The following is a 13,831-nucleotide window of genomic DNA, read 5'->3' as shown; positions in this document are numbered from 1 at the left end:
GCTTTTGAGAAGGTGCTGCACATGAGTTTGCTAAATAAGAGCCCCGTGGTATTACAGGAAAGATACTTGCTTCAGCAGAGACGAGAAAATCTGCAGGTGCTGGCAATCCAAGCAATGCACACAAAATACTGGAGGAACTTGGCAGGTCAGGCGGCACCTATGGAAAAGAATAAACAATCGACATTTCAGGTCAAGACCCTTCGTCAGGATTGGAGAACAAAATGAGAAGTCAGTATAAGAAGGTGGAGGGGGAAGTTGAGGAAGAATTACAAGGTAGTAGGCGCTAGGTAAAACCGGGAGAGGTGGAGGGGGTGAAGTAAAGAGCTAGGGAGAGGTGGAGGGGGTGAAGTAAAGAGCTAGGGAGAGGTGGAGGGGGTGAAGTAAAGAGCTAGGAAGTCCATTGGTGAAAGAGATAAAGGACTGGAGAAAGGGATATCTGATAGGAGAGGACAGAAAGCCATAGAAGAAAGGGAAGGGGAGGAGCACCAGAGGGAGATGGTGAAGGGGAGAGCATTACGGGAAGCTCGAGAAATCGACTTATGCCATCAGGTTGGAGGATACCCAGTTGGAATATAAGGTTTTACTCCTCCAATCTGAGTGTGGCCTCATCGAGGCAGTAGAGGAGGCCATGTACTGACATGTCGCAGTGGGAAGAGTCTAGGCACAAAACGTCGACTGTTTACACTTTTCCATGGATGCTACCTGACCTGCTGAGTTCCTCCAGCATTTTGTGTGTGTGTAGCATTAAGTGATTGGCTGACTGGCAGGGGGCAAAAAGTTAGATTAAAGAGGGCCTTTTGAGGATGGCTGCTGGCTGACTAATGGTGTTCTGCAGGGGCTGATGTTGGGACTGCTACTTTCCAAGTTGTATGTCAATAATCTGGATGATGGAATTAATGGCTCTGTGACCAGGTTTAGGTAGAAGAGCAGGGGGAGACTGTAGCAGAATTTGGATAGATTAGGATAATGAGCAAAGAAGTGGCAGTTAGAATATAGTGTTCGGGAAGTGTATGTCATGCGCTGTGGTAGGAATAAAGGGCTTGTTGCCCGTTGTATGACTCTGCAGTAAGGATAGGGCAGAACATGAGCAGTGGTGCAGCAACTAAAATAAGCTGGGACTTGTAAGCCAATGTCAGCTGTACGGTTAAGCCCCAGCTATCAAAGGGGTCTAGCTTCAGCTTGAGCAAGGAGGTGGGCAAAAACACCAAAATAAAGTTTTGCTGCTGATCTCTTGTTCAATGTGACATCAGGCTACAATGAAAATATTTCTACATTAATTCCTTGTTCTTTTCTGAATCATTAAGGGTATCGGCAAACTAAGGTGACACCACTACATGTGTTAAAAGTTATAAGAAATTACTTTATTAGTTATTTAAATCATACAGAATGAAAGAAAAATGGTAAATAAAGTAGAAGACAAAATAATACTTATAAACCAACCACTAAGCCATGCCGCACAAACTGCAGGTACCTGACGGCTGTTAGAGTCAGTATCTCTCTCTCTCCCTAAATATTTTTGTCTCTATCGCCAGCTCTTAGCACGAGTTGTAATCCAGCCTAAGATAAGATTCCTCCCCTTGCACAAAGAAATTGCTCCTTATACCCTTCAAGAATCTTAACAACTTTTACCTCAGTAATTTTCCATCCCCTAGTTATGCCAGCCTCTACTTTATCTCTTGCGACTTCCAGCCTCCACACAAATTAGAAACCAAGATCCCATATCTGTAATGAAGAAATCATCCTTCACTAGTATCTAATCTCTGGGCTGTGTCCATGCACAGCTGTAGGCCATTGCCACATTCCAAGCTGACACCATTTTGTTCTATAAAAGTACATTTTGTGTTACATGTTTTAGCATATACCAAGGAAGAACCAATTTTAACTCTTTCCTTGCAACAGCAGAAAAAAGTGAGATTCATATCATTTGAGAGAATCAAGCAATGGGTTGTTGATGTTGAGTGCTGACTTGGACTGCACTGTGTGGACCACACTTTGGTAGAAGAAATAAAGTAGTCGGCTATTTTCTAAATGGGGAGCCAAAGGGACTTGGGAGTCCTTGTGTAGGATTCCTTAAAGGTTAATCTGCAGGTTGAGTCAGTGGAGAGGAAGTAAAAGGCAATGTAGGCACTTAATTTCAAGAGAACTTGAATATAAAAGCAAGGATGTAATACTGAGTCTTTATAAAACATTGGTCAGACCACTCTTAAATATTGTGACCAGTTTAGGCCCCCTTATGCATGAAAGAATATACTGGCATTGGACAGGAATGAAAGGAGGGTAGTGAGAATCATCTCTGTAATGAAAGGGTTAATGTAGGAAGGGCATTTGATGGTTCTGGCCCTTTACTTGATGGGAGTTGAGAAGAATGAGGGAGGTTTCAGTGAAGATTCCCATCGGATATTGAAAGATAGGGAGAATGGTTCCCATAGTGGGAGAATCTAGGCCCAGAGGGCACAGCCTCTGAATAGAATAGCGTCCTTTTAAAACAGAAGAGGAATTTCTTCAGCCAGAGCATGGTGAATGTGGAATCCTTTGCTACTGACGGCTGTGGAGGCCAAGTCATTGGGTATATTTAAAGCATAAGTTGATAAGCTGAACTCAGGCCAGGTAGCATCTATGGGGGGGAGAAAGTACATTTGACGTTCAGGCCAAGATCCTTCGGGAAGATTGGAGAAAAAAAGATGAGTAGATATAAAAGTTGGGGGGGGGGGGAGAGTGAAACACACAGTGATGGGTGAAACCAGGAGGGGGAGGGATGAAGTAAAGAGCTGGGAAATTGATTGCTAAGAAGAGCTGGCGAAGGGGAAGTCTGATAGAGAACAGAAGGCCATGGAAGAAAGAAAGGGGGAGGTGATGGGCAGGCAAGGGGGTAAGGTGAAAGAGGGAAAAGGGAATGGTGAGGGGAGGAGGGGAAGGCTATTACCAGAAGTTGCAATGAGATCATTCCCATTCCAATATGTCAGTCCATGGCTCCTCCACTGCGACAGTGAAATCTACTCATCTTTTTTTTCCTCCAGTCCTCCTGAAGGGTCTAGGCCTGAAACGTCGACTGCACTCTTCTCCTTACGTGCTGCCTGGCCTGATAAGTTCCTCCAGCATTTTGTGTGTGGCTTGGATTTCCAGCATCTGCAGATGTTCTCTAGTTTATAAGTTGATATGCTCTTGATTTGTAAGGGTGTCAAAGGTTACAGGGAGAAGGAAGGAGTATGGTGTTGAGAGGGAAAATAAATCAGCCATAATGGAATGGAGAAGCAGACTCAATGGGTCAAATAGCCTAGTTCTGCTCTCCTATCTTAGCCACTCTGAGATTTCCCTGGTGAGCTGAATGTCACTGGTAAATGTGTTGAAAGTGACTCGGAACTTGTATATTGTGCTGAGGATGTAATGGGCAGGTGGTTCCAGTATAAGAGCAAGAGGGTGTTGCAGAGCTATCTCCGGAGAGGGATGACTGGATCCACACAAAGGGATGTGGATCCATAGGGAGCTGATTGTGGCCTTCAGGAAGGGGGACACACACCGGTCCTCATTGAGGGGTCAGTGGTGGAAAGAGTGAGCAGCTTCAAGTTCCTGGGAATCAGCATCTGCTAGGACCTGTCCTGGGCCCAGCACATTGATACAATCATGAAGAAAGCTCACCAGCAACTATGCTTCATTAGGAGTTTGAGGAGATGTCACCAAAGATTCTTGAACGTTTCTTCAAATGTAGCATGGAGAGCATTCTGACTGGTGCATCACAGTTTGGTATGGAGGCGCCAATGCAGGGGATCACAAGAGACTGCAGAGTGTTGTGCATCAGCTATGTGCACAATCCTCCCCACCGTTCAAGAGATAGTGCCTCAAGAGGGCACAAACAAAGGGTCTGGCTATTTGGGCATTTCCTCTTTCCGTTACGTCCATTGGGGAACAGGTACAGGAGTCCTGAAGACCCACACTCAATCATTCTGGAACAGTTTCTCCACCTCCACCATCACATTTCTGAATGGCCCGTGAGCACTACCTTATTCCTTTTTTGCATGGTTCGTTTATTGTGTAGCTTGTTTTTTGTCTTGCACTGTACTACAAAAAGATGCATTTGACGGCATACATCAGTGATAAATATGATTCTGATACTTGGAACAGAGATGTGGGAGAGGTCATGGAAATTTATGGCATGGTCCAGCATATCAACTACTGAGCAGCAGGTGTAACTTTGAGTTGAGCAAAGTAGGAGGTTTAGTGCCTCCAAGGAGTTTTAGAAAGGTAAGGAGTGATGGGATTAAAAGAGGGAGGGTTATCTGTGTGGGTGTAATGTCATTGTGCAAAGGAAAGTGAGCATTAACCTGGCAAGGGGATTCGTTTGTTGCTACATGGCACAGGCAGAATGAAGGATTTGTATCGTAGTAAGAAAGGATGTGGGTGAGGATTGGTACTTAAGAGTTATGTTGTTGTATGAGCAGCTAGGGTTTCCAGAACATTGATCCAGAAATGAGTTCTAATGCCACCACAGCTGCTGGGAAACATAAATTCAACTCAATTAAATCTGAGTAGTGGTAAATGTAAAACGAACAGATTATCGAGAGCACCCATCTGATTTGCTGACGTCCATCAGAGAGCAAAGTGTGCTGTCCTTTTCTGATCTGGCCTGTATGTGACTCCTGCCCCAGTAGAGTGATTAACTTTTCACTGGTTAGGGATGGGCAGTAAATGCCGGCATCCACATCCCATAATTGACAAGCCAAGGTGCCAAGGGAGAGGGATGAATGAGGAAGGTAAATAAAGGCCATGGGGTAGAAACCAGTCAGTAAGGTGGTGCAAGTAGAAAATTGCTGGGAACAACAAATTAAACAGGAGATATTAGATCTGAAGTGGGCTAAAAGATGACCAAGTCTTCTCAGTAGTCTTTCCTCTCTGTTTTCACTGCTGTCAGTTATGCAAGTCATGGATGAGGGGCTCAGGAATACTGTCGCAATCAGATGTAGAAGGATTCTTCATCGCTGTTTCTGTAACAACTTTGTTTTACCAGTCAGGGTTGTTATTCCTGAGCTGAACCCCCAGACCTGGAGGATCCATGGACCACTCTTGGTCTGGCCTCTGCTGTCTGGCGTGGGCGACTCTACCAGGAGCCAAAGCATAAAGCCCTGATGCCAGCCAACACAGCTCACCAGGCCATTGAGGCATGCAAGCCTCCCAACCACAACAAGGTTGTGGTCCTCTTAGAGGTGGGGAGGGTTTGACCTGTACAAAAAGGACTGGTTACATATGAACTTGGGGACCAATATCTTTGCAGGCAGGTTTCCTAGAGTTGTTGGGGAAAGTTCAAAGTGATTTGGCAGGGAGGATGGAAGCTAAGTGATAGGGCTGAGGATGGGGCAGCTGATGTACAACTAGATGCAGTGTGTAGTTAGACTGAGGAAGAGCAGGCAGATGATAGGACAAAATTGTAGTCAGTAAGATGAGTTAAAGTGTTACAAACACGGGCCAACATCAAGAAGTGTGGTGAATACAGGTCTGAAGGTGTTACCTTTGAATGTACACAGTATACAGAATAAAGTAGATGATCTTGTAGTGCAGTTAGAGATTGCTAGGTATGGCATTGTGAAAATCGCTGAGTCATAGCTGAAAGAAGATCATAGCTGGGAGCTTAACATCCAAGGATCCATGTTGTATCGAAAGGCAGGTAGGCAGAGAGGATGAGTGACTGTTGTCTTTATTTTTAAAAAATCAAATCCTTAGAGGCGATGTAGGATCGAAAGATGTAGAATCCTTGTGTGTGAAGTTAAGAAACTGCAAGACTACAAAGACCCTGATGGGAGTTTTGTGTAGGCCTCTGAACAGTTGCCAGGATATGGAATTCTAATTACACCAGAAGAGCGACTATAAGACATAAGAATATAATTGGGCCATTCGGCCTATTGGTTTTTCTCTGCTATTCCATCAGTGCAGATTTATTATCCACTTCAAACCCATTCTCCTGCTTTCTCCCTGTAACCTTTGATACCTCTACTAATCAAGAACCTATCAATCTTCGCTTTAAATATACCCAATGACTTAGCCTCCACAGCTAACTATGGTAATGAATTCTACATATTCACCACCCTTTGGCTAAAGAAATTCCTCCTTGCCTCTGTTCTAATGGGACATCCCTTGATTCTGAGGCCGTGCCTTCTGGTGCTGGACTCCCTCACTTTTGTAAGCATCCCCTCCACATCCAATCTATCGAGGTATTTCAATATTGGATAGGTTTCAGTGAAATTTTCTTCTTCCCCCCCCCCCCCCCCCCCCACCTCCAAATTCCTCGAAACTCCAATGAGAGTAGGCCCAGAGCCATCAAATGTTCCTCATATGTTAACCCTTTCATTCCTGGAGTCATTCTTGTGAACCTTCTCTGGACCCTCTCCAAAGTCTTTTCTCAGACAAGAGGCCCAAAGCTGGTCACGATACTCCGAGAGCAGTCTGACTAATGCTTTATAAAGCCTCAGCATTACATGCTTTTATATCCTAGTCCTCTCAAAATGAGTGCTTGCATTGCATTTGCCTTCCTTACCACTAACTCAACCTGCAAGTTAATCTTTAGGCAATCCTGCCCAAGTTGTTTTTCACCTCTGATTTCTGATGTTTTCTCCCCGTTTAGAAAAGTCTACGCCTTTACACTTTTATCATTTTTACCAAATTGCATGAGCATGCACCTCCCTATATTGCATTCCATCAGCCACTTCTTTGCCCATTCTCCTAATCTGTTTAAGTCCTTCTGCAGACTCCCTGCTTCTTCAACACTACCAGCCCTTCACCTATCTTTGTATTGTCCGCAAACCTGGCCACAAAGCCATCAATTTTCTCATCCAAATCATCGACATGTTCTATAATGTGAAAAGACGCAGTCCCAACACAGACCCCTGTGGAACACCACTAGTCACCAGCAGCCAAGCAGGAAAAACCCCAGAATTTACCAGGGTGCTGCCTGGATTAGAGAAAATTTCTTATGAGGAAAGATTACATGAACTAGAGTGAAGGAGGGTGAGCGGTGACTTGATAGAGGCATAGATTGAGTGGTTGGCCAATGTTCTTTATCCCAGGGTGGAAATAGCTTATACCAGGGTATAATTTCAATGTCATCGGAGGAAGGCAAGGGGGGATGTGAGAGGTTTTTTTTCCACAGGTATGTGGATGATGGTAGAGGCAAGTACATTAGGAATATTTAAGAAACTCTTGAGTAGCCTTCTGTATATTTTTTCTGTCATCCATATAGGAGGGAAGTGATCTTCGAGCAAGTTAAAAGATTGGCACATCATTTTGGGCTGAAGGGCTTGTACTGTGCTATAACGCTCTATGAACCTTGACTGCCGTGGGAGACAAGGGAGAAGATTGCTGGGAAAATTTAAAAATCTTCTATGGCCACTGATGACAAGAAAAGAAAAATAAAATTGCACTCCTGATGGCAGGATTTAATCATTAGTAACTGGCATGGCATTGTTTAGGGAAAGTCAGTTCTGTTCAATTAGATTAACTCTTTAAGGAGATGAAGAAGTGAGCGATGCGTCATTGACATAGTCCACATGTACTTCAGTAAGATCCCAGATTGAAACTGGTTCAGACGGATCCGCAATCAGCTTGATGCAGGCAGAGCAAGGTGGTGGAGTGTTGTATTTGTGCTGGGAAGCTTGCGACCAGAGGTATTGTGCAAGGATTGGTGCTGGGTCCCCTGCTGTTTGTTGTTCACCTTGACAGGATACGAACATAAGAAGTGTGAGTATGTTCGCAGGTGTCACAAGCCTTATTAAAGGTCGTCTGAGTTGGAGAATGATACCGATCACTTGGAAGGCAAGGGGAGATGGAATTTATTTTTTATTTAGAGATACAGCATGGTAACAGGCTAATTCGCCCCACAAGCCCACTGTGTCTCGATGCACTCGGGACCTATTAACCTCGTAACCAATGCACTTTTGGACTGTGGGAGGGAGCCAGAGCACCAACAAATCCCCCTTTGTCATGGGGAAAATGTACTAACCCATTAGAGATGGCGCTGGGCACGGAACACAGGTCACTGGTACTATGGTAGCATTAGGCTAACTGCTATGCTGCCGTGCTGGAAAGAGAATTCCAAAGCATTCCAGACATGGATCAGGAAGAGAACTAGGGAGTGCGTAGAACCACGCAAGGATAACGGTCCTCACGGGATGGCGGGGGTCACAGGTCGTGTGGGCTTGGCGTCAGGATGCATCAGGTCAGGTCCCAGGGTTTGACTATAAGATGTAGATGGAAGGAGGATGAGCAGGGATGTGACATGCACAATGAGCCGTGGAGCCCAGGGAGCGCTGAGGACCAGAGGGACCTCAGTGGGCACGTGCAAAGATCTGAAGGTGTCGACACAGGGAGGTCAGGTATTTAAGAAGGCGTGCCATATACTTCATTTACCCAGGTGTGTATATAAGAGCACAGAAATTATGACACAACTTTGCTGCGACCACAGCCAGAGTGCTGGGTACAGTTCTGGTCACTACAGAATTGAAGGGACATGTTTGAACTGGAGAGGGTTCTGAGGCTTTTCAGTTAAAAGGGAGACTGCAGAGGTTGGGTTTGTTTTCCATGGTGCAGAGAAGGCTGAGGGGGTCGTAGTAGAGGGGCACAGAAGGGATAAGTCATGGGGACATGTTCCTGTGCTGTGGAAGTGGAACATCTGCAAGAAGGCTGAGAGGGACAGGATCACAGTGGAGATTTCTGCTGTTCCAGTTTATAAACGAAGGGGTGCTTCTCAGCTTACCATGCAGGAGAAAATCTGGTGGTTGCAGTGAGGATGAAAGTTGCATTGGTGAGGTTATTGAAGGAATCGTGGTTCTGTAGCCTGTGATACATTCCCAGCATTAAGCTCATTGTTTCTGTCTTTATATCATTTTATTTTTGCCCCCGGGGCTAAACAGCCCCATTTAATGAGTGGGCCAGCTCACCCACTTCCTCACTGCAGTCTCTTTGGTTGGTTGTGTGTAACTGAACTTAATTCTGCATGTTTCCTGTGCTTTCAGATTCCGATACCATGTGTGCCTACATTTCAGCTGTCCACACTTGTTCCTGACCGCCTGGAAGCCATACAGAGATACACCAGGGAGTTGCAGTATCCTTTGAGCCCCAGGGATGGGGGTGATGCAGAAGCACAGAGTCATACAGCAGAGCACCATGGATGCTAGAAATCGGAATTACCTTCTGGGAACGCAGGTCTTAATGTTTCTCATCAAAATCACCAAGTATAAATTCAGCCCTGTTGCAGATCTGTGTTGAGCCATGTAGAACATAAAACACTACAGCACAGTATAGACCCTTCGGCCCACAATGTTGTGCTGACTCAAACCGACTCCTCCCTCCCATATAAACCTCCATTTTTCTTTCCGTATGCCTACCTCAGGCTCTTAAATGTCACTAATGTGTGTGCCTCCACCCCGAGCCCTGGCAGCACACTCCATGCACCCACCACTCTGCTTTTTTAAAACTAATTCCTTGTACTTTTCCCCCAAACATCTTAAAGGTATGCCCTCTCGTATTCCGCATTTCCACCCTGGGGAGAAAGTCTCTGGCTATCCACTTGATCTATGCTGCCTCATTTTGAATGTCTATCAAGTCATCTCTCATTGCTCCAAAGAGAAAAACCCTAGCTCACTCAACCTTTCCTCATAAGACATGCTCTCTAATTGAGGCAGCAGCCTGATAAATCCCCTCTGCACCCCTTATAAAGCTTCTTTCCTATAATGAGGCGAGCAGATCTAAGCACAGTATTTTAAGAGTGGCTAAGCAAGGGTTTTATAAAGCCATGATACAACATTGCTGCCCGAGAGCTCAATACCTTGACTAATACAGGCCACCACACTCTACACCTTCTTACAACCTTATAAGATGCTTTCCTTCAGACGTACTGTTTAGTAGGATAATTGGTCATTGTAAATTCTAGGGTTAAATAGATGGGCTGAAAGGGCTTGTGTCCACTCTGTATCTCTAAATAACTAAACTTTCAGGGATCTATGAATGTAGACTCTAAGATCTCTGTTCTTCAACACTGCTAGGAATCCTGCCGTTAACCCTGTATTCTGCCTTCAAATTCTACCTTCCAAATTGAAACACTTCACATTTTTCCAGGTTTAGCTGTCTGCCACTTCTCAGCCCAAATGCGCATCCTGTCAATGTCCTGTTGTAACCTACGATAACAACACCACCACCAACCTCCTAACATGGAGGAGTTGGCGCCTAACCTGAGTGGTCTAATTTTATTAGGGTTGACTCTCATGTCTTCATAATGTGACCCAGACCAGGTCACACAGATGTACCAAAGAGAAGCCACTGAGGGGCTCCTGAAAGCCCTCCGGGTACTTCTTGCAAGCGGACCAAGTGCCACACCTGCCCCTACACCACCTCCCTCACTACCATTCAGGGCCCCAAATAGTCCTCTCAGGTGAGGCAACTCTTCACCTGTGAGTTTGGGGTCATCCACTGTATGCAGTGCTCCTGATGTGGCCTCCTGTATATCGATGAGACCCGGCGGAGACTGGGCGATTTCTTCGCTGAACACCTGCACTCCATCCACCGGGGTGGAAAAAGGGATCTCCTGGAGGCCACGCATTTCAGTTCTACTTCCCATTCACATTCCGACATGTCAGTCCAAGCCCGCCTGCTGCTGTGATGAGCCCACACTCGGGTTGGAGAAGCAACACCTTGTATTCCATCTGGGTAGCCTCCAACATGATGGCATGAACATTGACTTTTTGAACTTCCAGTACTTGCCCCTTCACCATTCCCCATTCCTATTTCTCCCTCTCACTTTATCTCCTTACCTACCCATTGCCTCCCCCTTCCCTTCTTTCCATGGTGTTCTACCCTCTCAGATTTCCCCTTCTCCAGCCCTTTATCTCTTTCACCATTTAGTTCCCAGTTCTTTACTCCCCCTCTCCTGGTTTCACCTATCACCTACCAACTTGTACCACATCTTCCCCACACCTTCTTACTCCAATTCTCACATTTTTTTTCCCAGTTCTGATGAAGAGTCTCAGCCCAAAACATTGACTGTTTACTCTTTTCGATAGATGCTGCCTGACCTGAGTTCCTCCAGCTTTGAGTGTGCATTGCTTGGATTTGCAGCCTCTGCAGACTTTTTCGTGTTTGAGCCACTGTGAGGCATGTCCATACCATCGTGGCTGATAAGAGAGTAACCTCGACTCACCGCTCCCATCCGCCAATGGAAATCTTGTATTTTCTTGCTTCTCAACAATCCCTCCAGCTTTAAAACAAGTTCAGACCCTCCCTCTCTGCTCTGAGAAGCAAATTTGTTTAAATATTAGCTTTATTTGTCACATGCTCATTGAAACGTACAGTGAAAATTTGTATCAAAGGCCAACACAGTCCGAGGATGTGCTGGGATCAGCCGGTAAGTCTCACTTCTGGCGCCAGTGTAGCATGCCCACAGCTTACTGACCCTAATGCACCTGCCTTTGCAAAGTGGGAGGAAACCAGAGCACCGGGTGGAAATCCACGTGGTCACAGGGAGAATGTACAAACTACTTGCAGACAGTGGCTGGAATTGAACCCCATATTGCTGGTGCTGTAAACGTTACGCTATCTGCTGCGCTACCTTGCTGCGCTGGGTTATTTGCACAGCATGGGAAAAAGGGCCCTTCACCCTATCTTGTCCATGCTGGCTAAAATATCCATCTGAGCCTGTCTGTCTGCATGCATCTGGCCCACATCTATCTAAAACTATCCTGTCCAAGTGTCTTTTAAAAGTCTTTAACGTTATCAGCCTCAATCACTTCTCTGGCAGCTCATTCCACATACTGACCACACCCTGGTGAAAAGCTTGCCCCTTAGGTTCCTATTGAACCTCTCTCCTCTCATCTTAATCCTGTGTCTTGTCTCCTTGCAAAGACTCGCCACCCTTGCAGAAAAACAATCATCCCACAGGTGACCATTTTCAGACAGTGACCTTGGTCCTCTATTCTTCCAATGCAGGAAGCTCCCTCTGCACTTTACCATCATGAGTCCTTGCACCATTGCAATTGTACCTACCTCTGCATCTTCCTCTAGCAGCTTATTCCACATATCCAGCACCCTCCATGTGGGGAGGGGGTGGAAACACTCCTAAAGTTTCCTTTAAAACTTTCCCCTCTCAACCTGAGATGTTTTGATGTATGTACATATGATAAATAAATCAGAATCTGCCCTAGCTTTATCTTCTGCTACTTTGGGGAAAACAGTTACCATTCATATTGTCTATATTCCGAATGATTTGGTATACTTCCTGCTCATTAACACTCCTTGGGGCCCCACCATTTACTGCATACATTTTTCTCTTATTTGATTTACTAAATGCAATGCCTGAATAACAAACATAATCTCTCTGCTTTTGTAATCAATTCCCCGAACAATGTACAATAATGTTCTAAACACAGGAGATTTTGCAGATGATTGACATCGAGTGTTGGAGGAACATGGCTTCATCAGCAATAATGTTCTGTTAACTCTCCCATTAATAGAGAAAACTAACTGATTCTTAAACCTCCATTAATTTTGAGGTAAAGCTTCGGGGATTGCATTGCTTTTCTCGGTTTGTCAGCTGTTTTTTCTGCATTTGGGCAAAATACACTGAACTGTTGAGCGAGCATAGTCAGTGTTAGTTCTGTTCATATGCAAAGCTGGAAATTAGTGTACCTTGACTTGCGCAAGTCTTCCTTTTTCCTGATTCCCAGAGATGAAGAGTTTGTTTAAATTGAAGGGCAAACAGAGGGGAAATGAAGGCACCTCCACCTCTTTCCCCCTCACCCTGCTCTGCTCCCAGACGTTGTCTGTGACGTGATGTTACCAGGGTGCAGTTCAGTCCTTCCTGATGGTCGAGGGAATGGAGTTATCCTTCATACTACCTGTAGTCACGGGCACACTCAGTTCCGTGAACACCCTAATGGAATATCAAGGAGGACTTGTGCGGTTTCCCTTTGTAGTTGGTTGAAAGGCCATTCACCTGCAGGCTTCAACTTCACCAAAAGCTGCCTGTTGAGTGGTGAGAACACCTCAGCATCTTACTCGACAGAAGATGCATCGAATATGGAGCAATACAGCACAGGCGCTTTGACCATTATGTTTTGCTGACCATTAAACCTACTGTTAAGATCAATCTTGCTGGCTGGTGGCGTTGTGGTATCAGCGCCAGACTTTGGAGCAAAGGGTCCCGAGTTCGAATCCAGCCGGCTTCCTTGCACGCTTTCCATCCGTGCTGGGTTAAGCATCGAGCTAGCAACTTGGCCTCGTAAAAGTAAAGAAAGCTGGCTAAAAAATGCCATCATGACGGCGTCCCGATGACTCCACTCGGAGTTAAGGGCTTTCTTCTTCTTTTCATCTAAGATGAATCTAATCCTTCCCTCAACATAGTCCAATATTTTCTCTTTTATCCATGTGCTAACCAAGAGTCTCTTAAATGCCCTCAATGTATCTGTCTCCTCCACCACCACCCCGTAGTGTGTTCCACACACCCACCATTCTTGGGGGTGGGGGGGAGAATATACAGCTGACTGACATACCCCCATACCTTCCTCCAATCACCTTGAAGTTATGCCCCCTTGTATTACCAAAGTGCAACTACAGTTAAAGCAAGGTTTATGTGTGGGTTACACCAGCCTCTTTGCAAACAGCTGCCTGATGTCAGGGCTCAGTGTATACTTCATGGATTGGATTGGGACGGGTGTCATGGGGTTAAATGAGCTTTCAGGTCCCGAGTCTACACATCCAGAACTGTTGAGTTATTGAAGAATATTCACATGCACATCTTTCCCAGCGTTGAGAGCAGTTGGGCCCAGTACGCTGCAGTGTCTCATCACTAGAGCGATTT

At 45.5% G+C, this 13,831-nt stretch overlaps 1 protein-coding gene across 1 annotated transcript in view; it reads left to right on the top strand.

Moving 5' to 3' along the window:
* Positions 1-13,831, top strand: part of vash1 (vasohibin 1) — a 34,915-nt gene that overhangs the window by 7,390 nt on the left and 13,694 nt on the right. The window contains exon 2 of the mRNA XM_073039477.1: positions 8,997-9,085. Coding sequence (XP_072895578.1) covers positions 8,997-9,085 — 89 coding nt within the window. The remainder of the gene's footprint in view (positions 1-8,996; positions 9,086-13,831) is intronic.

This window comes from Hemitrygon akajei, chromosome 3, assembly GCF_048418815.1.
Source record: "Hemitrygon akajei chromosome 3, sHemAka1.3, whole genome shotgun sequence".
Taxonomy (NCBI): domain Eukaryota; kingdom Metazoa; phylum Chordata; class Chondrichthyes; order Myliobatiformes; family Dasyatidae; genus Hemitrygon; species Hemitrygon akajei.
Note: the sequence above shows the minus strand (reverse complement) of the source record. Positions and strands in the feature narration are given on the sequence as shown.